At 49.3% G+C, this 27425-nt stretch overlaps 1 protein-coding gene across 9 annotated transcripts in view; it reads right to left on the reverse strand.

The window, feature by feature from the left end:
• The window catches only part of NAV1 (neuron navigator 1), a 288832-nt gene that overhangs the window by 186280 nt on the left and 75127 nt on the right, over nt 1-27425 (reverse strand). For all 9 annotated transcript variants that reach the window (XM_055368049.2, XM_055368047.2, XM_063709692.1 and 6 more), the window contains 2 exons: nt 17405-18158; nt 11507-11610 (listed from right to left, as the gene is read on the reverse strand). In XM_055368049.2, the coding sequence (XP_055224024.2) occupies nt 11507-11610; nt 17405-18126 (826 nt within the window). In that variant the 5' untranslated portion in view covers nt 18127-18158. The remainder of the gene's footprint in view (nt 1-11506; nt 11611-17404; nt 18159-27425) is intronic.

Raw genomic sequence — 27425 nt, forward strand, 5'->3', positions numbered from 1 at the left:
TCCCCACGCAGTTCACTGCAGCCACTTTAATCATTTCCTAATGTTCAGGGCTTCATTCGTCATTCACCCATTGGTGTTTCCCAAGGATTCATCTTCAGTTGAACTTTTTCTCAAAACCCATCCCAGCTCTGTGCACATAGTGGGCTCTCAAAAATATTTGGTGAATGACGATTGATTAAATGAATGAATGCGTGACTTGGAACAGATGTGTAGGGAATTGTAAACAGCAGTGACCTCTTAATACCCCGTGGCAAGACACAGTGCAGCTGGTGTGTGGAATGGAAGCCAAGCTTCTGGGATGGTGGCCCAGCAGCATCTTTTCTCCCTTCCCTGAAGCCCTGGGCCAGAGTGAGGCCAGTAGACCCTTGCCTTGCTCCTTTGAAGGAAGCTCCAGTTCTTCAGAGGAATGACCTTGGGGCATTCAGGGCTGAGACCCTCTTCTGCCCCTAAATCTCTGCTCTGTCCAGAGGCATGGGGATAGTTTCACCACACCTCTGGGAGACAGGGGGAAAAGTGGGCAAGGTATCCTCACAGCCCAGGCAGTAATCCCAGCTGGGACTTCAGCCCCATCCCCCACTCCCACTTGCTGAAAAAAAAGGAGACACTAGACACAGTGGTCCAATATGGATGCTCTGAGTGGCTCACACCTCCAGGACCTCATCCAGGAAGACTTCCTAGATTGGTCCATTAGCCCAGCCACTGCCTTTGCTTCTCCAGGGCATTGGTAGTTGAGATATTTCTGTGGACACTGCAGGTCCCCGGCTCACCCTCTCTGGCCCCAGAAGACTCCCTGAGTTCAGTGGTTGGGGATTTTTCCTCTGGGCTACAGATCAGGTGTGTGGGCTCCAGAGAGAGATTTATTGTCTTCCTGTCTATTGGGGAAAATGAGGCAGAGAAAACTAGAGGCTGGGAGTGGAGCCAGAGGTCATGGGCCTCGGTCTGCCCTCTAGCTCAACCGTCTCGGGGGAGCTTCCAGAAGGGTGGGAATGCCGAGAAATTCTAAGCTACAACTCACATTCCTTGGAGCTCACAGCTGCCTGGACACAAATTTCTACACCAACAGGGCAAGGGTAGAGCAGGGATGAGCCTGCCCACCGTGTGAAAGGACAGGGGCAGAAATGAGGTCCCTTAGAAGGAAAACAAGTCACCTCTAGTCACACAAGTAAACAAGACCAGAGCCTGAAGCCCATGTCCCCAGCTGGAGGCCGGGGCCCCCCAAGCTGGGATGGAGATGGGGCACAGGCTCTCCCTTCAGAGGCAGGGTTCTCGGGGCTGTGTAGCCCTGGAGGGAGTGGAAACTGGTTGAAGGCTCTTGGGAGGGCCTGTTCCAGACCTGGGAGGGGAGGATAGGGGCTGGAATCCAAAAAACTGGCCCCTCCTTCAGCCAAGGGTTTCTCAGCTAGAAAGTCAGGGGGCTAGGGAGGTCTGACTCAGGGCTGGGCTGCTTCTTCTCAGGGCTGGACACTTGCTTCTCCCAAGTGTCCCAGCCCCCAGGCTAGAACACAGGACTTCTATTTCTCGTGACTGGTTTCTCAGCAGAGGAGCCCTGGCAGTGCACAACAAGGCACGGGGTTTCTCCTTCCCCTCCTTGGGGAGTGGGGTCCAGATCTCCAAGCATTGAGACCTTCCTTCTTTCAAAGCCAGAACTCCATGATGTCCTGCAGAGAAGCATATCTCTGACCTGATGACCTCGCTGGCCTCCCAGGAAAGGACAGTCCCCTGGCCTCTGCTATCTGGCTGCCTTAGAGGCCAGTGCTGGCCAACACGCAGTACTCAAGCCCTTCCCCACTCTGGCTTCACCTGCTGACAACCTTGACCTCTAATGCTTTCCTCTAAATGCCCCTGCTCCAGGCCTGACCCCACCCCTGCACCTTTGCTTTGCTCTGCCCTTTTCCTGAATGCCTTCTGTTATATGAATTCAAATCCAATTCTCCCCTCAAGGCCCAGCTTCAGAGCCACCTCCTCCAGGAGGCCTTCTGACTACCCCATCGCACACTGCTCTGCCTTTCCTACCCACTGATTATAGTCAGGGGCTGGGTACCCACATTCTGCCTACTTATATCCCAGGGAGATATCCTCTCCTGCCAGCTGAATTGTTAAGTGCCCTACATAGGTTAGTTAGTAAGGGCTCACTGATCCTTGCTGAACTGAAAGACAGGGGATCTTACAGTTACTAAGCACCTCCTATTGCCAGGGACCCTCTTAGACATGTAATGTTCATCATTTCATAAAAGCCTTTGAAGCAGGGGCTATCATTATCTTCATTTTACAGAGACATACACTTGCCCAAGACCACACAGCAGGCTGCTGGTGGAATCAGAATTTGAATATAGGTCTGTGTGTGTTCCACATCTTCCCATAACTTCATGCTATTACCATGCAGCTATTTCTAGAGACTTGCTTAATATAATAACTGCATGTGATTCCAAGACATATAGAACCCCACAGCAGGAAAGTCTGGGATCCTGGCAGAGAAATGGGGACTGGGTATTAGAAGGGTGAGTGAAGAATGGGAAGGAGGGCCCTGACTCTCCTGCCTGTCCTGCTGAGGAGCTCCTGTAACCCAGACACCTGCTGCACCTGAAGTCTGCATGATCTAGGACTGCAGTCACATTAAGACTGCCCCACAGAATCCTGGGAGTGAGAATGTGGCAGAGGAGAATCCTTCAGACAGAGCTGGTGGTCTGTAGCAACACCAGTCGCTTCATAGCTCAGCCCCATGACCTATGTCCTGGGGTCTTGGTCCACTTTTAGTGGACCTGACAGTCCCAACAAGTCAGGATCTTCTGAGGACTTCCCTAATGTCAAGTCTTGGGGGTTCTGGGTTGTCTTCTTGATTTGCTATGTGGCCTTAGGAGAACATATACAGCTGGTCATCTAAGAAATTGGGTGGGGGGAGGAGCTAGAGAATCTCTGCTCCCTCTGCTCAGGGGCTTCTAGTAGGGAAAGGCAGAAGAACACCTAATCTAGGGTACTCTGTCTGAAACTGTACTCATTTAAAATCAGATCCCTGTGCTCCTCAGGCTAATAAAGAGCCCAGGATAAGAAGTCCAGATGTTTCCCACATGTGCTTTTCCTGTATGTTGCCATGGCAACTGTCCCATACACACCACTGGTGTGGATATTGCACACTGGGCCTCAGCAGAACTCTGCACCACCCAGGTACATCGCCCTCAGACCATGACCCACCCAGATGCGTTGTCATGGCAACTGCAGGCCGGTGAGGGAAAACTCTAGGCAGGCAAAGGAAGGAGAGGGTAGGGTGTGTGCCTGTGGCTGTGCCCATGTGTTGGATGGGGACAAGCAAACTCCTTGTGTGAGCATGTGTCCTTCGGGATGGGCAAATCTAGAGTTTAATTTGACCTGTCCATGAAGAATTGGTTGTTTTAAGGTCATTAAATCACAACACTAAGAGGGACCTTGGAGATAATCTTACTCTGTAATAAATCCTCTTAATTCACTGTGGGCCACACAAACCCAAAAACCTGATGAGGAAAAGCACAAGGCCCAAACCTGTGGTGACCTTGTCAACACAGTGATGACATCACTACCCTAGAACAGAACTTCTTAATCTATGTTCACAGACTGGATTCTGGAGGTCCACAGTACCAGCCATCAAACATAAGCCAAATACTGTGAATATGTCCATTTATCTGGGGGGATATATTGTAATATCAGTCAAATTCTTAAAGAGATTCCTGACTCTAAAAAAGTAAAGACAACTGTGAAAGCAATGAGAAGCTTTTACCCATCTTAGTCTGAACCAGCTGGGACAGATGGTTTAAAGAAACCTGGCCTTCTTACTACCCTAGAGAGAAAGATATTCCCATTTTGTGGCTGCACTCATTTTCTCAGTTGGCACTTCTGTGCTTTATTAGAGTTTTGTTAGGTTTTTGAATGAGATATTAAACCTAACAGAGGAATGCCATGGACTCATATTTCAATGAATTTTAATAGAATAATCACTGGCAATTACTTGGCATATAAAAATTGCTCTGCAAATGTTAAGAGTATTCATTGGTGTGATAGGTGGGAGTTCCAATGCCATGATGAGAACGTTGCCTTTCACAGGGCCTGATGTCATCACAAGGGGCTTGCCACCTCTGTGCTCCCTCCTGCCTGCATGCAACCTCAGATTCTTCAGCAGGAAGGATGCTGTGAGCTCATGAGGTCAGCTTTTGCCCCTGGACTGTGCCAGTGTTTATATGAACCTCAGGCTGCTCTCCTTCCACTTCCACTGGGGCTGAGCTTTCCTCCTGCCAGGAAGTTCTCTTATTTATCTGACCTCAGTCATTCACACCGCAGGACACTCTCATTTCCTTCTCCTGGAAGGATTTTCTTGAGAGAAGGGACAACTGAGCATTTCTCCGCTCTCCCCTCCTCCCTGGGCTCATCTGGTCTCACGTGGATGACTCCACACTTGCTGAACCTTCCTATGTCCTGACCTTTAATTATCTTCAGCTCCCTCTGAAGCATGGGACTCCCACCACCCAGGAAGGCAAGTTTTTCATTCCTTCCGCCCTTTTAAAGGATGAATATTGTGGCTGGGGTAATTCTCAGCACTTAATCTCTCTGGCTATTGTGTCTGTGTCACCTCACTCTCTTCAACTGCCTCTCTCCAGAGCTCCTTCTGTGTAAGCCTGCCCGCAGCCTTATAGTGGGGAGGGAAGTCTCTCACCAGGGGACCCTAATCCTCTTACAAAGGGGTTTGGGGGGGCTTGGGACGGTGTGTTCCAGTTTCTGCCCATTCAGTGGTGCTGGAGGGAGACTTCAGCCTTGGCCAAGACTGGCATGGAGCCAGCACTTCTTGAGATAAAGCCCCCTCTGCAGGCTCTCTGTCTGCCCTGGGCCTTCCCAGGGAGACCATAGTTCAGAGTTATAAGGAGGGCTGGCCAATCTTTGCCCAGGCATGGGGCAAAGATCTGAGGGGCCAGATCTTCAGAGCTGCACTGGAGGTGAGGCTTACCTGGACTGGCCAGAGAAGCAGGGAGCAGCAGTGCTGGAAGTTTAGCAAATAGTTCCACCTCCCACAGCTGAAACTTGTAACTGCTCCACAGCTCCCTGGATAACAACCTCTAAAGCTGTATGGAGCAGTCTGAGCTGGAGAGATTCCTGTCAACCAGGCCACCTCTCCTTCAGTGTCCTTTTTCCCAGAACCTTTCCATGGCTCATAGACACATGGAGAACTAAACAAGGGGTTAGGATTTCCTAGGAGGAGCTGAAGCAGATCGCTGCAGGTTGGAGAGTGGAGTCTCTAAAAATCTGCTAAGAGGCTGCCAAGTCCAGGACAGGTAGGTATTGGGTATAGGGGGTAATTCTCTAGGAAAACTACAGGGGAAAGTTTATCACCTTCCTCATTTATTCAAGCACTCAGGGCGAAGGGGGGTGGCCCACAGACTGCTGTTGCTTATAGTCCCAGGAATGTCATGAGGCCAAAGCTCTGCTCCTGCTCCTTAGGGTGGGAGACATATTCCAGAGCTGGGGCTTCTCCAGGGCCACCATGTAGATCATGTACAGCTGCACAGGTTGTACACTGCACAGCTCTAGGCTACATCATAAAGGGCCCACAAGTGCAGAAGTCTTTGCCTATTTTGTCCACAAATGTATTCCAAGCTTCTAGAATAATACCTGGAACACAGTAAGTGCTTTATAAAAAATCGGCAAATGGGTCGGGTGCAATGGCTCACGCCTGTAATCCTGGCACTTTGGGAGGCTGAGGCAGGCGGATCGCGAGGTCAGGAGATTGAGACCATCCTGGCTAACGCAGTGAAACCCCGTCTCTACTAAAAATAAAAAATAAAAAAAAAATAGCCAGGTGTGGTGGTGGACGTCTGTAGTCCCAGCTACTTGGGAGGGTTAGGTAGGAGAATGGCATCAACCCAGGAGGCGGAGCTTGCAGTGAGCTGAGATCGTGCCGCTGCACTCCAGCCTGGGTGACAGAGCAAGACTCTGTCTCAAAAAAACAAAAAACAAAACAAAACAAAACAAAAATTGTCAAATGGATATGAATTTCCTCTGGAGTTGGGCAATGCAGAGGTCCTGGTTTTCTTGGTGCAGCAAGAAACAGGGAAGCTGGGTCTTGCCAAGATTTCTTGATTTCTGGGACCACAATCAGGATCTGGAGAGCAAGGGATTTGTACTATATGTGGAGCACTCATAGTTGCAAAAACCACGTAGAATCACTCACACACCTTTTAGAGTGGGAGGGCCTGAGTCCAAGGTAGCCACGGGGAAAAGAGGCTCCAAGCTGACCAGCTTCTGCTATTCTTGCCACTCCACTGAAATGGCTAACATTGGGTCAAATCCACTGCCTTGAGATAAATCCCCTTCCCAGCCAAATATTGTCTTGAAAAGTCAATCTCCTCCCTGCCCCTGTACTCCTCTAAAGAAATAGCTTCCAGACTCCTACAGTTTCTATTTCAAACCCCTCCAGCAGGTACCTTGGATGACCTTACTTATCTGGCCTCTTCCTTCATGGCCCCTCCCAGAGCCAGGCTCGTGATCCCACTGCTTCTCCTGGCCTCCCTGGGAGAACTCCCAGATTTGAGTCATCTTCCCCTCCAGTGAGGTCATGGAACGTATGGTTAAGACCATGACCTCTGAAGACCAGCTGCATGGGTTCAAATCCTGGCTAGACCACCTTGGGCAAGCCACTTAACCTGTCTATCCCAGTTTCCTCATCTGCAAAGTGGGTGTGATAATAACATCACTTGCCTCAATAACAAATAACACCAAACACGTAATGAGCAGTTCTTATGTATCAGCCATTCTTCTAAGCGCTTTACCAATATCCATGCATTTAATTCTCACAAAACCCTATGAGGAAAGCACTGTTATCATCCCTGGTTACAACCAAGGACACAGGGGCACAGAGAGACTAAATAAGTTCCCCAAGGCTGCACACTAGCAAGTGAGGAAGCTGTGATACAAGGCAAGTAGGGAGTTAGATTCCAAACCTCATGCAGTTGTTAGAAGGATTAAAGGTGCTTATAACAATGCCTGGTTCACAGTAAGCCACGGTAAGTGTCGGCTGCTGCTACAAGTGCTATTATGACCTCCCGTCCCAGTTCCTGGAAGCCTACCAGGTCCTAGATTGCTGCTTTGTTTATCCAACAGGGTCTCCAGAGACCCTCGCACTCCCAAGCCATCTCTGCCCGACAACAGCACCAACCTGCTCAAGCTCTGAGAACACGGCTAATATCATCTGCCCCTGAACTTTTTCTACTTTCTAGTCAATTGTCTGCATGTCTTCTCTCCACAGATGGCTGGGACATAAGGCTCATCTTGGCCTGGAGGTCCCCAGAGGGCAAAGAACACAGCGGTGTGAACTCAGCATGAAATGACATAGGTTTGGAGTGACAGGGATGCCAGTGGCATCCTGGGACCTGCTCAGATTGAGGGAGATGTGAGCAGGGACTGTGGCTCACTGATCCCATTTCCTTCCTCATTGCTTGGCAGAGGCTAAGGGAGACTGAGTTGAGCTTGGACAGTGTGCGACTGAGTGAGTACTGGCGGCAGTTGGGAAGGCAGGGAGTAAGAGAAGAGTGTGGCCTTTTGACAAGCCTGGGATGGAATCCTGGCAACAGCCTCCTAGCTGGATGTCCTCAGACAGGTTTTATATAACCCTTCTGAGCCTGAGTTTCCTATGCATAACACAGAGTAATAATAACACCTTCAAAGGATTGTATAAGGTATTCATGAAGGACTTTATGTAAAGCACTTGGCACTATGCCCCGCACATAGTAGGGTATTCAATAAGTGATAGTCATTATTACCATTTAGTTCTTTTTAGTGTTTAAGGAGTCATAAAGCAGTGGTCCTGGTTTAGTTCACCTGCTAACTTCCTATGCAGTCCTGAGCAAGTCACTTCTCTTCTCTGAGTCTCATCTCTCCCTCATTGAAAAGGAGGCCAAATTTGGGAGATCTATAAAGTTTGTTAGAGCTTTGACTTCCTATGTTCTTTGATGCAAGTCATTTGTAGTCCAGGAATACTTGGATTTGGTTTGAAACCCCCAGAACAGACTCCTCTCCCAGAGAGTAGTTACCATTCCTTGCTCCTGCCCCAGGCACACTAGCTTTGCAAGTTCTCTTAGAATGAAGACTCTATCCCTGCTCTATTTCAAATCCATAAGGCATGAAAAACTTCACTGTGGCTTAAAGATGGAGCCAGCTCAACGAGGGAGAAGAAAGAGGAAGAAAAGCAAAACAGCCCTAGTATGAGGCCAAACTCCACACTGCCCCACCCATTCTCTCTATATATCAACCCTCGTGTGAGAAGGAGGCAGGGAGGAGGCTCTGGCTTTTTCCTGATGACACGTGCTATGATGAGAAAAAGATCCCTTCATTGTGGGTCCACTTAGTGCTCATTCAAACATGCCACAAAGTGGAAGTCATTAAAGAATCTGCATAAGCCTTGGGGCAACCTTTCCCAGTCCTCCTGCACACAGCCTCACACATGTGGGCACGCGGTAACGTCAGCCTTGGCTTCTCTTGGCTGTCCAAATTAAGATCTGATGGTGGTCTATACACTACCCAGTGCTGACTGCAACCAAAGGGAGAGTGAGCAGATGGGACCAGCGCTGAGCTGTCACCAACAGAATCAGATGGGCCAGGGAGGGTCAGGGCACATGTACAAACATCAGTGGGCTGGGCATTTCCACACTTGCCCCAGGGCAGAGGCAGAAGGAGCAGCTGCTGGTGGATGGCCTTCAGGATATATGAAGAACATCCCCAGTGCCCCAGGTTGGAGGCAAGTCATCATGGGAAATTCTCCTCCTGCTATATAAATACTAGAAAGCCTTGTTTGGACTCTATGCCCAGAGTCCAGGCAGATTAAGAAAGTGGCACAAGGCTAAGAAAGCTCTTTGGCCTTCTTCTGCTCCCCTCAAAGACTCTGCACTCACCCCCCAAACCCATTCAGTGAGCTTGGAGGACAGAGAGAAGCACATTGGGAAAGGAGCAGAGAAAGACTGGTTGGTCTTTCTCAGCTGGTAGAGAAGAAACAGGCTGATAGAGGACAAATTTTAGAGCTCTACAACCACTTACATTGGATTCCTTACTCATTCATTCAAATCATACCTTCACCAAACCCTGACCACCAGGCACTGTGCTAGGTGATGGGGGGGCAAGATGAGTTCATGGTCAGGAAGGGAAGATACATGAGCTTGAAAAAAAGCCCCCAAACCCCCAGCCATCTACAAATTGATATGGAAATAACATGATCAATAACTGTGAAATAACTACGCTGGATTCTGTGAATTGTATAAGTATTTGATGGAGTACTCTCCAAAGCACCCAATTCTCCTTCTATAAATGGGATAATAAGCTCAGTGCCCTCCTCATGCCATGGGGCCTAGCGAGGGAGGCAGGACTGACTGGCTGCCTTGTCAACCCCTATAGGGGCAGGTCACTGGGCACAGCTTCTGGGATCCCAACACATTCTCTAGATAAGTCTCACTGGAGTGAATCCCTGGGCTGTGAACGTCTTGAAGGCAGGTCAAAGTCTTATTTGTCTTTTACCCCAGTATCAAGCACAGTGTTCAGCACAAGGCAGACACTCACTGATGGTTTGTAGATTGAATGAAAGAATACATGAATGAATGAGTCATGTCATGCCCCAAGTGACTTTGGGAGTGAGAGGGCAAGGCATAAAATGAAATCCTTCAGTTGCCTCCTCTCTTCCTCTCTTCTCTGTTTTCTTCAAGCTCAGAAGAGCGCAGTCTCTTCCACAAGGCAGGCAAATCCGAAATCTCTCTCCCCATCCAACCCATCAAAGAGCTCGGCGTATCCTCGGCAGAGATGGGTCACCATGACAACTAGCTAGCACCAGAGCAGAGGCAGTGCAGTGAACCCTGCTCCTCTTCCCTAGGAGCCTTGGAGAAAGCCAGTGTTTCTCACTTTTCTGGTAAAACCCTCCTCCAAAGGTTCCCCGGCACTCTGTCCCCCCAAAGGTACCCAACCGTGATCTAGCAGACAGTTTCACATCTAACCGGTGAGGGTGGTCTTCCAGCTGACAAGCCTGGGGGATTCCTAATGCTAGTCTGCAACAGACGTTAAAAGTAAAAGACCTCTCATCAACTCATCGGATAATAATCGTGAACGAGCGCTGGGTTAGGTGCATGGAGATGATTAGGCTCTAACAATGTGGCATCCACATGAGGAAGCCATTACACTAACAAAACTGCAAATGTAAAAATAGAGCTCCACATAGTTTCCTGGTTACCACATTCTAATTCTGATGGCTTTTCGGTGCCAGAGAAATTTGGTTTCCTTTTGTCCCCTGCCATGCCCTGGTTCTCTTGCATGTATACTTATTGTGGAAGGAGATGGCTTGCTTTGCAAATGTTGAGTCCTTAACCCATAACCCTCCTCCACAAGGCTTGTCATGGAAGAATGAGTGTTGCTGCTCTGTTTTTAGGGTTGCAGTGGCTCCAAGATCACTGCTATAGACCAGGCCTAGAAAGGGCTCAAAAGGTCCCAGCTCCCAGGCCAAGAAGGGATATCTGGCCACCTGCCCAGCAGGGCACAGAGAAGACAAGCAGTATACCATCCCGTCCAGTGATCTCAGGGTCAGGCTGTGTTCTAAGCCCCAGCTTGGCCCGCTGGAGCAGGGCACCAAGACAAAGCTGGGAGACAAACCCTCTGGACAATCTCAGGTTTGTGAAAAGGAAATTTATTACTTTGTTGAGGCAAGTTTCCCTTTGTCTGGGAAAGTAAAGGATTGACCTGGTTCCCTGCAGTGTGCAGCCTCATGTACCCCTGGTGTGAATCATAGCCATCCTCTAGATACTTTTTTAATGTTGTAGGAAAATCAGCACACGTCCATAAGTGCTGCTGAGTTTTGAATCTGACCCACTTAGGGCCTGACCTATGGTACCCAAGACACTCACTCATCCCTGCATCATTCATTTATTCAGAGACACTGAGCACCTGAAGATGCACCTGAGACTGTCAGTGTCTCTGCCCTTATGGAATATTGCTGTATTTGAAATTTAGGGATCTTCCTGGTGAATCTCACATGCCTGAGCCTCAGGTGATATCTCATGACTACAGGATGACACAGGGAAGGGGACATGTGTGGGAGTGGCCTGTTAAAAGTGGTCCTGGAAGGGGAAGTGTTGTCAGGCAGCAAGCCAGATGGCTCTGGCCTGCCTCCCTAATTCCAGCACCTTCATTTTTCAACCTGGGCACCACTCAGAACCTGGCTCTCACTCCCAGCTTGTTACCTTTGTGTCATGACTTCTCACATGACACACACATGCAGTGACTCCCATAGCCTGGGCATTCCCTGGCCACTTCCCTATGCTGCCCCTAAAGGGCTCCTGGGTTTGATGGACCAACCCTGGGTTGAGTCAAGCATGATGAAAACTCAAAGTGCAATTCACAGGTTGATGTCTCCTTGTCAAGAGATGGACCCATCCAGCCTAGGTCACTTCTTCTTCCATGTAGACAGCTCTAGCACAGTGGCCTCCCGACCCTAGGAGGAAGTCTCTCCCAGATCACTTACCCATGCAGGAGAAGCTCTCCTCAGTCTCATGGAGGGGCTCAGCATAGCCATCAAGGGGCCAGCTGCCCTGGGAGAGGGGGCCAGGTTTCTGGTCAGTTTGCAACCTGTGGGACCAAGAAAGGGTAGTCACTCATGGTAGAGATGTCCTGGTCTCTAAGCCCCTCCATGGGGCTAAGAAAACCCTCTTAGAACTTGGTTCTTCTTCTCTGATAGTGCCCTGCACCACTCAGGGCCAGCCCCTCCCTGATGGGTATGTGCACATGCCTGCCCTCCAGCAGGCAGCAGGCCTTCTGTGCAAAGCTGCGCCAGGCAGGGAGCCCCAGAGGATACTGGGATGCCCGATGCTTGTCACCCCTTGACATTCTACAATCTACCCATTTCCCAGGAACGTTATCACTTATAGGGCAGAGGGATACCCTAGCAACTCCAGGCCTTGGGTCCTTTGTCTTGCCAGGATCCTTGCCCTCAGGATGAGCATGTATGTACAGCCATGTACATATACACAGGGAAGAGCTCCCTCTGAAGCTGAAGTCACTGATTCCTGGTAGCTCAGGGGGCACACAGGCTTTGGGCTTGCTCGTAGTCCAGGCAGCTGGTAGGTCAGGAAAGAAGGAGGAGTAGGCTCAGCTGCAATCACAGTGACTCCCGGGAGGACAGGTCTCTTGCTGGGCCCGTTGTGGTAGCAGGAAGGAAGGGTGAGGTCTCTGGGCACCAGCTCCCAAGTGCACACAGACCTCTGAGCACAACCTCAACCGTACAGTTGCTCCCAGGAACAAAGGCTGTGGGAGCTTTCATTATAGGCAATTACCCTAGGCTCTGGGAGCTGGCCCGCCCACCCATCCGCCCGCTGTCTCCAGCTAAATGGAGACTTTGGCAGCTTGGCAGGAGGGGGAGGGGAGGGCTGTGCAGGCAGGAGGGGAAATTGAAGGGCTGGGCCATGGAACCCTGAGAGTCTCCAGTGCCACTGAGATTTGTCTTTCTCTCTCTCCAGTTTTCACTTTTTTCAATGCCTAGATGGCCGGGACTCTGGGCTCAATTTTGCCATTAACTCACTGTATAGCCTGGAGTAGATCTCCTCTCCTCTCTGGGTCCGGCTTCCATCATGGGTGAAAAGATGTCCCCCAAGGCTGGGATCTGTTTTACAGTCTAGGGTTGTGAGGTGTTTGCTGCTTCTGCTCAGCTTTTTCTAAGCTATTTAGGCAGTGCTGAGCTCTTTTGTATCTCAGGCCCCTCAGGTGAATGCTGGGGATAGTGCACGGTGGAGTGTCGTTAGAGAAAGCAGGAGGCCTCATCCTGGCCCCTGGGGGTGCTTGGTATGATGGGGACAATTGCCATGTACTACTGTCTCTCTCTTTTTTTTTTTTTTTGACACTGGGTCTCACTGTGTCACTCAGGCTGGAGCACAGTGGTATGATCAAGGCTCACTACAGCCTTGATTTCCTGAGCTTAAGTGATCCTCCCACCTCAGCCTCTCAAGTAGCTGGGACTACAGGCTCAAGCTACCACGCCTAGCTGATTTTCATATTTTTTGTAGAGATGGGGTTTTGCCATGTCGAACTCCTGAGCTCGAGATCTGCCCACCTCGGCCTCTCAAAGTGCTGGAATTACAGGTGTGAGCCACTGCACCAGGCTCTTATTGTCAATTAAATGTCTGTCCAAGTACACGAGTGCCAAGGGGATAAAGAAAGACTGGGGTTGGTTGGTTTCTTGGAAGAAATTAGAATGGACCTGGGATTTTGAAGTAGGGGATGCAACATATTGGTGAGAAAGTAACAGAAAATTCTACTGGGGAGAGGGAATTCTATATAATGTGTCAACTGTTTCATTGATTAACATCATATATGTAAAGAGCTAAGCACAGTGTCTGGGCCAGAGCAGGTATGCAATAACCAGTGTTAAAAATAGGAATAGGCAGACGGGCATGGTGGCTCATTTCTGTAATCCCAGTACTTGGGGTGGGGGGGCCGAGGCGGATGGATCACTTGAAGTCAGGAGTTTGAGACCAGCCTGGCAAACATGGCGAAACCCCGCCTCTACTAAAAATACAAAAATTAGCCAGGCTTGGTGGTGCATGCCTGTAATCTCAGCTACTCGGGAGGCTGAGGCAGGAGGATCGCTTGAACCAGGGAGGTGGATGTTGCAGTGAGCCGAGATCGTGCTACTGCACTCCAGCCTGGGCGACAGAGCGAGACTCCATTTCAAAAAAAAAAAGAAAAAGAAAAATAGGAATAGGCCAGGGTGGTGGCTCACAACTGTTAATCCCAGAGCTTTGGAAGGCTGAGGCAGGAGGATTGTTTGAGCCCAAAAGTTTGAGGTTACAGTGAGCTATGACTGTGCCATTGCACCCCAGCCTGGGGAACAAAGCAAGACTCTGTCTCCAGTAAATAAATTAAAAACTAAAAATAAAAAAAGAAATAGTTATGGTCATGATTATTGCTGCCATTAATATGATGCAAGAGTGGGTGAGGTTACATCAGTCATATGGGCCAGAAACTCCAATGGCAGAAACATTGAGGAAGGCAGGCTTTATCTCTAATTTCAGTCAGCTCTGTATTTTTATCCACATCTGCCTCCATCTCTCCAAACATGGCCAGGCCTCCATGTCCGCCCTCACTTCTCAGCCTGAGTGGACAGCACTCTGTATGCCAGAAGTCAGGCAGAGGTTGAACCAGAGAGAAGAAAATTTCAGTAGTGACACCAGTAACCCTACGCTCCTGATACCATTAACCATAGTTCCAATTGAAGTCCAACCCAAGGCCCATCCAATGCAGGAAGAAGAGAACTGTTGGGGGTTAGGGAGGTGATAAAGGGTGCACTGGCAGTTGGGAAAAGTCAGCAAGGGCTGCGGTGAAGCTGCTGTGGCTCTTTTCCAGGATAGCAAAGAGGGATGAGGTTGAGGATGTGATGGAATTAGATGTGTGAGACCAGGGTCTCCTGAGAGCGGACAGGGGATTGCACCTTCTCTGGGTCCAAAGGGAAGTGATGGATGAGAGGAGATAAGCTTCACTGGGAAGGCCACACCAAGGCCCTTGAAAAGAGAGGGCTGTGGAGGATGGGGCAGGGTAGAAGATGGCTGCAAGATTCATTCCCTGGAGAAGCAGGTCAGGCATGACCAGGCTGGAGATGGGGAGGGAAGCAGGTGACCTCTGCTTCTGCATTCCACTGGGGCTTTGCAGAAGGCTGAGGTGCTGGGGCGGGTGGCAGGGAGGGAGGAGAGATTTCCACAAAAACACAATGTCTGTGGATTCTAGGGAGCAGATGGCACCTCCTTGGCTATGAAGCTTGGAAGGGTGGCCCAGCCTGGCCCTTGGCAGAGCTGCCATGGCAGCAGCTCTAGGCCCTGCAGAGTGTGCTGGGTGCCTGCCCATTGGCCTGCAGCATCTCGGAGTGTCCTTGGTCCTAATCTCACCCTTGAGCCTCAAATCTGTCTTGAACTAACTTCTAACCACCATGGTGATGAGTCAGGTCTTTGTGCCATGACCCTCTCTCCAACCCTAATCCAGAGACTGAAAGGGGCAGGGTCTAGGAGGTAGGGTGGTGTGACACATTTCCATTTCTGTTTAAAATGCAAACATGCAATAAATGTTTGCTGAATGAAGGAAACATGGTTCTGTTTAAGCTGCATTAAAATATTTGGATGAAGAATTCTGAGCTCTTTGGAAAATGTCAGGTTCTGAATATACCAAGGGACCTGTAAGGTAGATAATGTAAAATCTGAAACAATTTAATGCCTAGACGCTTTTCCCAAAGAATGAATTCAAAATGAAGGGAATCAGGTGGGAGAAGAAAGTCAACGAGTCACCAGGGAAACATTTTACTAATTGGAAAAAGGCCATTCAAAGGAAGGCCTGCCCTGCATTTCTGCTTCTTGAGTTCTCTCATCAGCTTCAGAATCAAAGTAAAGAAAGTCACAAGGGGACATAAGTGAGTTGCCCCTTAGGAAAAGAAGCATCGGTGCACTTTGCAGGCAGTACAGTCAGGCAGAAGATATGCTTTGAGAGCCAGGGGTCACCCTGGTAAGACCTCCCTTTGGCTGTGAAGTCAGAATTCTTGCAATAACAGGGAGTTCACTGCCTTCCGGTCAATTTGTAATCCTCTCTACTTTTTGGAAAGTTCTTCCTCTTGAGCCTCAAATCTGTCTTGAACTAACTTCTAACCACCATGGTGATGAGTCAGGTCTTTGGAGCTGCACCAAGTAAATCTAATTCATCTTACAACATGACAGCCCTTCAAATATTTGAAAACAGTGCTCAGACCCTCTCTAAGCCTTCCTTTCCAAAGCAAACTTCTTCAGTTCCTTTCATCATCCTATAACACCTTTTTTGATCCCCCAGCAACGTGTCAGTCTTGCTCTACATGTGTTTTTGTATGTCGATGTCCTTTTAAAATGTGGTGTTCACAACTGAATGTAACAGTCTAAATGAAGCCTAAACATGTGCAGAGTGTATTGGGACCATTCACTTCCTTGTCCTGAACTCCAAAGGCCTAGTCCTGTAATACTAAATTGCACTCAATTTTTCAGAGATTAAGATACACAAGTTGCCTTCTGCTGAAGGTTAAAGCTCCTAGTGGTTCCCTACCCCCACCTCCAGCCGCTCTGATGCCTCAGAGGTCCCTGGTGTGTAACGGATGATGTACAAGCTTTTCTATGCCCAAAATATAAGTGAGAGTTTCTCCTTCCATTAGCATAGGGGAAAAAATATAGGAAGTTAGTTTAGTCAGGAAGATACTTAATTTGCATTTGGGCATTTCTAAACTACATAATAATTAGTAATTAAAATTTAGTGTACTTACTGAATTCTTTTTAGTATAATTATATTTTTATTTAAAAAAAAAAAGCATAGTTTGCTGGGTGCGGTGGCTCACGCCTGTAATCCCAGCACTTTGGGAGGCTGAGGCGGGCAGATCACGAGGTCAGGAGATTGAGACCATCCTGGCTAACACAGTGAAACCCTGTCTCTACTAAAAATACAAAAAAAAATTAGCCAGGTGTGGTGGTGGGCGCCTGTAGTCCCAGCTACTCGGGAGGCTGAGGCAGGAGAATGGCGTGAACCTGGGAGGCGGAGGTTGCAGTGAGCCGAGATCGCACCACTGTACTCCAGCCTGGGCGATAGAGTGAGACTACATCTCAAAAAAAAAAAAAAAAAAAAAAAAAAAAAAAAAGCGTAGTTGACTAAGCGTTTGTTTTTCTATGCAATCAACTTGCAGTGTCTGAAAAAAGCTGGAGGTACTAGCTTGTTGGCCATCTTGTTGTGAATACTAGACTGGCCACCTCCACCAACAAGGATGGCAACACCTGTCTGTCTAAGAAGCGTTACTAATTCCTGATATGCCAGGCACATAAGCAGATATGCACAAGGCGCTATAGCAAATGGAGTGAGCAAACGAGTGAGAGACAGACAGACAGGTACAAGGTATTATGAGTGCAACAAGCAGTGTAGATTTTACTTACTAAGTAAAGGTGCAGTGCCCAAGCCAATAGAGTTGGCCTAATTCACAATGTTGGCAAATGTCCCACAATGAATTGGGTGAGACTGACACTGCCTATGTATCTAGCTGCTTAAGCTTCCACGACATCCCAATCTTTATATTGTTCCAGAGAGCAAAAATGGACATTTTAGGGGTACCCTCCTTATGAGACTCTTTTTGTTGTGGATTCCCCACAGTCGAGAAAGATCAGAGCTTCAGTCAGCGTCCCCTTTTATGGTCCCAATCCCATCTCAGCTCTCCAAGCCCCCAACTCTGTAGGCCTCCACCTACCTAACTTCTTTTTGTATCGCCTGGGGCCCTCTGGTCTTTACCAGCCACTGATCATCAGGGTCCCTGTCCTCTTCCAGCTTGCCCCTTGGTCCCAGCATGGCTCTGCCCCCTTCCCTCCCTGCCTGCTCCCCAGCTCACCTGTACTGGAAGGGGGCCACCGTGGCTGTGACTGGCTGACTCTGCTGATGGACTGAGGAGAAGCTAATGGCCCCGGGAGAGGGAGAGGGGCGCTTGCCCTGCACTGGGCTGCAGACTGGAGAGGAAGCCCACGAAGCTGCCCCCTCATCAGGCTCCAAAGACCTGGGGGTCCCAGAACTTTTGTAGTTTATATCTCTTTGGTCTTTTCCTGGGCAGCTTGGAGGCTTCCGACCTTCCGGAGCCCCTGGTATTTGAGTTTCTCCGTGAAAGCTCGTCCGAGAAGGGCTTCTGCCCCGGGTCTGGCAGACTGGAGTCCCTTCCTGGGCTTTTTTCTTCTTTCCCTGGGTGCCTTGTCTCTCGCCAATTCTTCCGGATCCAGCCCGGCTGGAGAGGGCTGCTTTCGGGGTTGTCCTGGGACTATTCCATGGGGAGCTGAAGGGGCCTTCCCCATCCTCAGCTGACTCCCTCACCGCCCCAGCAAACTTGGGAGAGCCTCTCCCCCGGAAGGCCCTAGGAGAGGAGTTTCTAGAAGGACCTACAGCCTTTCCCAGTCTGGGGGAGGCTGCTCTCTGCGGGCTCAGGGCCAGGCCGGCCTGGCGTGGCCGCAGCTGGGGAGAAGCACCCGGTGTAGGAATCCTGGTCTGGGAAGAGGCACGAGGCACCGGGATGGAGGAGGCGTAGTGAGGGCGGCTGGCGGGATTCACATTGGCCATCCCATTCATGGTCTGCAAGGCTGGAAGTGTGGGCTACTGTCCTGCAGGGAGAGAGGGCAAAAAAAGACCGTCAGGCACATCCCCACAAGCTTCCATCCTTGAGTGTAGAAAGAGGATGTTGGGGTCTGTGGGGAGGCTCGAGCACCCAGGCTGGGCACTGGCACTCCTGGTTCGCATTGTGACTGGGTCACTGGCTACCCGCTGGACTCTGGGCAAATCCCTTTCCCTCTCTGCTCTGAAAAGCTGTTATGAGGCTCATCTGCAAGCACATATGGGAAAGTGCTTTGTGAATTGCAATGTGCTGTACAAATGGGCTTCATTTAACTTTCTTTGACTCTGTTCCTGTTCACTGATTGGGGACAGACTCTCCTTCTCACAGCTCCTCCCCCTCAGGCCTTTCCTAGTACCCCGAGTCTAGAATGTCCTCCACACTAAACAAGTTTCCTCATGCTCTCGGCCTCTGCCCTGCATGTTCCTTCCTCTCATCACTGCAGCTGACCCCTGGCTCTCTTCATAGGACACTCTCCAGTGCAGTGCAACCTTCTTCTACATGCTGTTGGGGCCCAAGGGTGGGAGGGCCAATCACAGTCCCCCCAGATCATAAACTTGTAAATTGGCAAATGCTGCCCCTTGAGGCTCCTGCCATTCCCTGGGCCCTCCCTACTGTCCCCACCCCCACAGTCACTGGGCATTTGTCACTTGGCTCACAGTCTTCCTCTCTAGCCCACTCCCTACCCACCTCCCCCCCCGACAAAACTGACCTCTGCCACCTCCTGCCACCCTCGTCTAAAAGAGACTCAGTGTCCCACCTTTGGTTCAAGGCAGTTCCTTGTGCAGGCCCTGTCAACAGCACTTGATCTCTTCTCTTCCAGACCTTGACTCATTAATTATCCCCTTCTCTCTTGTATCTTCAACCCTTCCCCCTTCACCAGCTTCCCCTCCTTGCCATGTTAATTAATGAATTAATCACTTCCATTTCAAAGGGAATTTAAAGCAGTTTACAAAGATACATACAATCAATTCCAGATAGAGTAAAGAGTTAAAGGTTAAAACATGAAGCCATAAAAAATGTTCAGAAATGCATGAACGTTTCCATAATTTTGTTGTGGGAGAGGCCTTTCTAAGTACCACATCAAAGGCAGAAATCATAAACTAAAACACTGATAGATGTGAATGCATAAAAATTAAAATCTTTATATGGGCAAAAAACCTTTTCAAAAGGTTTGACACATCAATAAACTATAAAAATACTTGCAACAGACTGGGCGCAGTGGCTCATGCCTGTAATCCCTGCACTTTGGGAGGCTGAGACGGGTGGATCACCTGAAGTCAGGAGACTGAGACCAGCCTGGCCAACATGATTAAACCCCGTCTCTACTAAAAATACAAAAATTAGCCAGGCGTGGTGGCACGCCTGTAATCCCAGCTACTTGGGAGGCTGAAGCAGGAGAATCGCTTGAACCTGGGAGGTGGAGGTTGCAGTGAGCTGAGATTGCACCACTGCACTCCAGCCTGGGTGACAAGAGCAAAACTGTCTCAAAAAAAAAAAAAAAGAAAAAAGAAAAAAAAGAAAACTTGCAACGAGTATGAAAAACAAGGAATTAACACCTTTACATATAGGGAGCTCTACCAAATCAATATTTGAAAGCAAACATCCCGTAGAATAAAGGGCAGGCGGGGCACAGTGGCTCACACCAGTAATCCTAGCACTTTGGGAGGCCGAGGGGGGAGGATCCCTTGAGTCCAGGAGTTTGACACCAGCCTGGGCAACATGGTGAAACCTTATCTCTACAAAACATAAAAAAAAAACAAAAACAAAATTAGCCGGGCATGGTAGTGTGTGCCTGTAGTCCCACTACTTGGGAGGCTGAGGCAGGAGGATCGCTTGAGCCTGGGAGGTGGAAGTTGCAGTGAGCTGAGCTCATGCCACTGTACTCTAGCCTAGGTGACAGAGTGAGACCCTGTGAACAAGAAAACTGCAAAAGAATAAATACAACTGGCCAAAACAAAACAAAAACCAAAGACTTTATTAGAAATTGAAGAGATGCAAATTAAATAAGTTATCATTTGTTGCTATCAAATGTACTATATCGCAGAAAATTACAATATCCAGTGTTGGTAAGAGTATATGGCCATGAGGCTGGGTGCGGTGGCTCACACCTGTAATCCCAGCACTTTGGAAGACTGAGGCAGGCGGATCAACTGAGGTCAGGAGTTTGAGACCAGCCTGACCAACATGGCAAAACCTCATCTCTGCTAAAATTACACACGCACACACTAAATAGCTGGGCGTGGTGGCACATGCCTGTAGTCCCAGCTACTCAAAAAGCTGAGGCAGGAGAATTGCTCGAACCTGGGAGGCAGAGATTGCAGTGCACCGAGATTGTGCCACTGCACTCCAGCCTGAACGAGAGAGAGAGACTCTGTCTCAAAAAAAAAAAAAAAAAAAAAAAAAGAGTATATGTCCCCCATACACTGCTGTGGGAACAATGCCAAATCTAAAAATGTATGCTAGGAAAATGATTACAGATGGGAGCAAAGATTTATGTACAATGAAAATACTCAGTTTGATTCTCAAAGGGTGAATTGGCATTGGATGAAGATGAAGACAAAGGACATTATGGACAGAAAAGACCACCAAAGCATGGCCGGTTCTCTTGAGATCCCTAGGATCCCCCCTTCCATATTGTGGAGAAAGCTGTAAGCAACCACAGGAATTGTTTATGGCTGTTGCTGACCTTTCCCTGACCTTTGACTCTGTGATCTGGGACCAGTTACAGCCTAAGCTATAAGAAGTCAATGTAGACCCTTAAGCATTAATGGATTTCTAAAACTCCAGTCTGAAGTGACCATGAGAGCCAGGGCTTATTGGATTGCTCTGCAATAAATGAAATAATTTCCACAAGAAATTATTCTACAAGGGAATTGCTATGACCCCCTCATCCTTTTCTCTAATTTGTACTTTAATGACTTGATACCATTATTTGATTAGCTAAAGCAACCCCCATCCTACCCAGCAGAAGAAGGGCAGCAAAGCCATGTGTGCCCAGGGAATTATCACCAGCTCGCCTCTGCTTCTCCAGTGGCTGCCCATGGCCTAGGCCTGGAGGGCCACACCCAGGGCTTGCCTGCCTCCTGCCTCTTCCTCATCTAGCTCATGCCATTCCCTGCCCACCCACCAGGACACAGACTGGGAGGCCCTGTGAGTCATCCTCTACTTGCCCACAGTCTCCCATGAAGGGTACCCTATCCAGCTCCCAGCCCCAGCATGCCAAGGACAACCCCACAGAAGGGACAGAAAAAGACTTTCATAAAGGAAACTCGGAAAGTGTAAGCAGGTACTACCTGCAGCTGTGAGAATCTGGGTAAATTATTCAACCTCTCCATGTCCAGTCTGCAAAATGAGGATAGGACAAAATCTAGGAACTGCAGTTAGATGGAGAAGCAAGTACTCTTTAAGATCAGAAGAGAGCACCATGCTTAATCCTGGCTTCAGGCCAGTAGTCAGAATTATTTCCCAGTAGAGATGAGAGTGGATTGACTTTGTTACCCTCCTTCTATCTAGCCACCCCTCTACTGGTCAGTCATGTGCATCTGTGACAATGCCAAGCAGGACCGGAGGTAAAGCGTGGACCTGCTCAGAGACTCATGTGGGCCCCAAGCTGCCGACCTTGGCCTATAACACCGAGATAGGCTGTACGCTGACTGTATAGCTAACCAGCTTGCTACCCATCAGAAGGGCCTTAGGCCACTGACCCATTGCAGCCACACCCCTGAGATATCAGCATTCCCAGGTTCGATTCCCTGCACTGACAATGTGCCACATGGCCCTTGTGCTTCTGCCCTCTGCTACAATCCCCACCAAATCCCACTGTGGGGACCAAAGCCAATTATCCACCCTAGACCATCCCTTCTGGGAGCTACATTGGTGAGATAATCCAGAACTAAATCTTGACTCTACCTTCATCTCTCCTGGGCGTCCCTCCCCAACTCAGGTGGTGTTGCCCAATAACCACCCCCAACCAAGAGCCCAACTCACCTACATTGTCCTCCATGCATCCCTGGGCTCCCAGCCCCTTGACTCAGACTTCCCCCAGCCCCTATGGCTAGGGCTGGCTGAATTTCCAGCTAAAAGAGCCCTAAGGCTGAGGAGGCTGCGTCTCCCTCACTTGCTAATGGAGCAGACGCAGTTGCTGTTTTTCCTGGATCATAATTTTTTCAAAAGCTCGATGGGAGGAGGATTTAAAACATTCCCATGGTAGGTCACAAGAACCCTACCCCTCCCTCTCCACTGCAGTCGGGGCCCTGCTCTCTCCTCCTTCTGCAACTTGATAGCCCTCATCTAGACTGGGAGGAGGATGCACACAGGATTGCCCCCAGGTGGGAGCCTGGGAGGATCGGACCATCTTTGGGTGGTGGAGGAGGGCTCCCCAAACAGTGAGTTATTTTAGCCTGGGTGGGAAAGGGGTCATGAAGTTTTCCTGGTTTGCCTTCGGAGTGAGAACCCACAGGTATTCAGCATCTTTAAGGACACCTGGCAGATGCTTCTGCCCTAGACAGAGTAACAGTCCCTTGTATTGAGACATTGTTTCTAGTTCTTAACAACAACCTTACAAAGTAAGTTTTAGTACCCCTTTCACAGGTAAAGAAAATGAGGTGAAGAAGGTTAAGTGAGCTGCCCCAGGACACACACAGCTAAAAAGTGGCAGAGTGATGTGACTCAAATGCAGATGGACAGGACTCTGAGGCTCAAGGGTGGATCCCCTTGGCCACACCCACCGAGAGCATATCCGGGCTCTGCCTACACACCCCCAACCTCCATGATCAACTCTGACCTTGCTCTGATTGGAGCATGGGGCCTTCCAGAGATAGAGTTGGGGGTGGGGAGTGGGGATCCAATTTACAGGGTGGAAACCAGAAGAGAAGATCAGTCATAGGCAGCTCTTGGGGAGGGCTCTTTTCCTTCTCTTATTCTCCCAACATGCTGGAGATCTAGCTAGTTTTCCCCAACCACCTTATACGCTGTTTGCCTTCGGTGGTACTGTAGGTCAGCGTGGTACGGGGCATTGCCCATGTGACACTGTAGGCAACATGCATGGGAGGGGGAAAAGATAGGCCTCATCCAGCCCAGCTGCAGGTTTAATATGCCTAGTTGGTGGCAAGTGGCACACCTGGGTTGGGGTGGGGATTGAGGAGGAAGACTGGAATTTCAGGCCTCTGGCAGCAGGGGTGGGGTGGCTGGGGAAGAAAGGGGAGAGAATACACATGGGAAGTAGGATTTGGGCTGAGGCCCATGGAGGATGATGCCTCCAAAGCTGAAAGGTAAGGCCTCTGCACAGGTCATCTCTCCTGCGGCCTAGACATGCCTGCTGACTACAGCACCCAGTTTACATTCTTAATGGACCAAATGATTTGGGAGACATCATGCTTGCTCTGAGGCTCTGTTTCCCTTCCGCTGAAATGAGGGGAACTTTTTCTGCCCCATCTCACTCTCTACTGCCTCATGTTCCGTCTGAGCAGATTGAATAAAATAATGTCAGGAAAATGTTTGCTGTCTTGGGATGCATAATGTTAGCTACAATGGCCCTCATCTCCTGGATCTCAGTGTTAAGACAAAAGTGTGTCTGAGAAGCAGGACAATCTATGTCTCTTTCACTTTATTTGTTCTTGAGACAGGGCCCAGGCTGGAGAGCAGTGGTGCAATAATAGCTCACTGCAGACTTAATCTCCCAGGCTTAAGTGATCCTCCCACCTCAGCCTCTTGAGTAGCTGAAACTATAAGGACACACACCACCACACTGGGCTAATTTGTTTATTTTTATTTTTAGTAGAAATGAGGTCTTGCTATGTTTCCCTGGCTGGTCTCAAACTCCTGAGCTCAAGCAATCCTCCTGCCTCTTTGGCCTCCCAGAATGCTGGGATTACAGGCATGAGCTCCCGTGCCCAGCTTATGTGTCTTAAACAAGGGTCTGTTCAAGCCAAAGAGCTTGCCTGTCAGTGTCAATCATCCTTTGTGATAACTTTGCAATGTGTCTGGGGAGTCTCAAGGGCAGAAGTTCAGGGGTAGAGCTGGAGGTGCAAGCAAGGAGAGTGTTTCTTTCTTATGGGAGTGCGTGTGTGTGTTTATGTGTGTGTGTGTGTGACAGAGAGAGAGAGAGAGAGAGAGAGAGAGAGATTGGGGAATCTTATCAGATCCTCCACCTCCAAACATGCTCTCTTTGTTCTTTCTCCTTCTAAGTACCCTGATCTGAAATTTCACTTAACCTCAGTGAATAAGAGGAGGGCCTCAGTGCTCTTTAGTTCCCTCATCCTGGGGATCCCAGTCCTCAATAAATTACACTAGGGAGTTAGTACTCCCTGTTACAAAAGAACATTGCACTCACAAAGGGATTCATGGCAGGATCCCTTTGTTCAACAACCACACACCTTGGCTGGGCACCTTCCATGTACCAGGTGCTGTGGCAATTGCGATGGCTGAGACCCAGGTTCTGCTCTCTAGGAGCTAGCAATCTGGTGGGGAAGAAACACATGCACACTCGTGACAAGTAACATGTGCAGACAGTGCATGCATCAAGAGAGACAAAACAGGCCGGGCATGGTGGCTTATGCCTGTAATCCCAGCACTTTGGGAGGCCGAGGCAGGTGGATCATCTGAGGTCAGGAGTTCGAGACCAGCCTGACCAACATGGAGAAACCCCATCTCTACTGAAAATACAAAATTAGCTGGGCCTGGTGGCGCATGCCTGTAATCCCAGCTACCCAGGAGGCTGAGGCAGGAGAATCGCTTGAACCTGAGAGGCGGAGGTTGCAGTGAGCCGAGATTACGCTATTGCACTCCAGCCTGGGCAACAACAGTGAAACTTCATCTCAAGAAAAAAAAAGAGAGAGAGAGACAAAACAGAGTACCATGGGGATTTAGTTGTCATGATCTGTCAGTGAGGCAGGATCTGGGGAGGCTTTTAGGAAGAGCACTCAGGTTGGTAGTTGGTGGTTTGAGGTCTGGGAAGTAGTGGATTTGATGGTAGAACTCCTCATGCCCCTGGGTCTATCCATCAGTGCCCCAATACAGACTCCTGCTCTTTAAAGAGATTCTGTGGTACAGTGGTTAAAGAATAAACTCTGGAGCCAGAATGCCTGGGTCCAAAGCGTGGCTCTGTCATTTGCTTGTGGTGTGACCTAAGGCAAATTGAGGAACCTCTGAGTTCTCTCCTCTGCAAAATGAGATTGAGACAGGATCTACTCATAGGATTGCTGTGAAGAGTAAGTTCGTTAATGAACAGAAAGTGCTTAGAACAGTGTCTGGCACGTAGTAAGGACCCAACAAGTATTTCTGTTATTATGATCACAGAGACAAAAAAAAAATAACTTCTTTTTCAAGTGTCCCTCCATCCCACGTACCCAGGGATAGAGGCTGAGCTGCCTCATTCTCCTGAGCTTCCAGCAGAGCAGAAGAGGATAAGAACACCTGCCAGGTCTGGATCAGAAACCTGAAGCATCAACAGGAACAACACTGTCCACGCTTCACACAATAACACCCAAATGCCCACAGTGGAAAGGGCAGGAAACTAGTCAGCTTGAAAAATGTGTCATGGAAAGAGTAAAGGCTTTTGAATCTGGAAGATCTGGGTTCAAATCCTAGCTCTGCTACTTCCTGCTATGTGGCTTTAGAAAAGTTAAGTTTTCTGAGCCCAGAGTCCGCATCTGCAATAAGTAGTCATGGGGTTTTATAAAGAAGCAATGAAAGAGTAAAGATAAGGCACCTAGCATGGTGACTGGCACATAGGAAGTGCTCAAGAAATGGCAGAAATTGGCCAAGAATGGTGGCTCATGCCTGTAATCCCAGCATTTTGGGAGGCCAAGGTGGGTGGATCATGAGGTCAGGAGTTCAAAACCAGCCTAGCCAAGATGGTGAAACCCCATCTCTATTAAAATTACAAAAATTAGCCAGGTGCGGTGGTAGGTGCCTGAAATCCCAGCTATTCGGGAGGCTGAAGCAGGAGAATCGCCTAAACCCAGGTGGCAGAGGTTGCAGTGAGCTGAGATCACGCTACTGCACTCCAGCCTGGGTGACAGAGTGAGACTCCATCTCAAACAAAAAAAAAAAAAAAAAAGAAAGAAAGAAATGGCAGAAATTATGTTAAGGAGAACAGCCATACCTCCTCCCTCCTCCCAAAGGGAAGTTGCCAAATTCAGACACAGAATGGGACAGTCTGGTGGATGGCAGGTGAGTTGAGAGGCTGGTGGCTTCCCAGGCAAAGTGGAACAGTCCCTGCCCCTGAACATGATGTATCAGCCACATCCAACACACTTTTCTCTCTCCTCCCTTTCCAGTCTACATCCCACAGCTGTCTGCTGTCTAAGTCTCACCCTGGTACTTTATTTTTAAATCAAACACTTTTTAGTTGCATTTGCTGACTGCCTGTCAGACACTGTTCTAAGTGCTTTGCCTATATTAACTTGTAATTGTTCTATAAGTTGGTGCTATTATTATCATTCCCACTTCAGAGGCAAGGACGCTGAAGCACAGAGAGGCTAAGGAACTTTCTCACCATCACACAGCTAGTAAATGGCAGAGTCAAGATTAGATCCAAACAGTCTAGCTCCAGACATTGTGCTTCTTACTCCACAGCCTAAATCCAGGCCTCAGCCCTGACTCCTTTCCACCCCAATCTTCCAGCCTTTCAGCCTCATTCCAGCGCCAGGCCCCGCCCCATCAGGACAAATGGAGGCTACCTGGCCATTAAAGCTCTGCAAACCCCAGAGCAAGGAAGTGTTTTGGGCCTATAAATATTTCACTCTGACTCAGAGGGTGGTGAGAGCCTAAGCACCCTCTGATCTCCCAGGGGCGGGGCGAGGGGAAAGGAAGGCGAGCACCAGTATTCGGCGGCGGTCCCTCTCTCCCCGGTCTGGAGAACTGGCCAGTCCCAAGTTCCCGGCCCCGCTCTCCACCGCCCTTCCTGCCCTTGAGGCGCCCGCAGCAGCTGCCGGGGTTGGGGGCACACTGGGCGGCGGCCGTGGTGCTGATAGGACAGCTCCTCCTGCAGTGGCCCTGTTAAAGGGGCCGCGATTGCGTTTGGGAATGCACTGAATATACCCATTTCGAAAAGGTCAGAACATTTTAACCAGAGCATCTAGGGGTTGGATATGGCAAAAAAAGAAAGAAAGAGGACAAGGAAAATATTTACAGTAAAGGGCTGGAGTATCTCTGAACTCAAGCACTGAGATACGGACACTGCACAGCACAGAGTGTTGGCTAAAAACAGAGGTCCTGGAGCCAGAACCACCCCCTCTCCCCACTCGCCCCCAGC

The sequence above is a fragment of the Gorilla gorilla genome, chromosome 1 (genome assembly GCF_029281585.2).
Source record: "Gorilla gorilla gorilla isolate KB3781 chromosome 1, NHGRI_mGorGor1-v2.1_pri, whole genome shotgun sequence".
Lineage (NCBI taxonomy): Eukaryota > Metazoa > Chordata > Mammalia > Primates > Hominidae > Gorilla > Gorilla gorilla.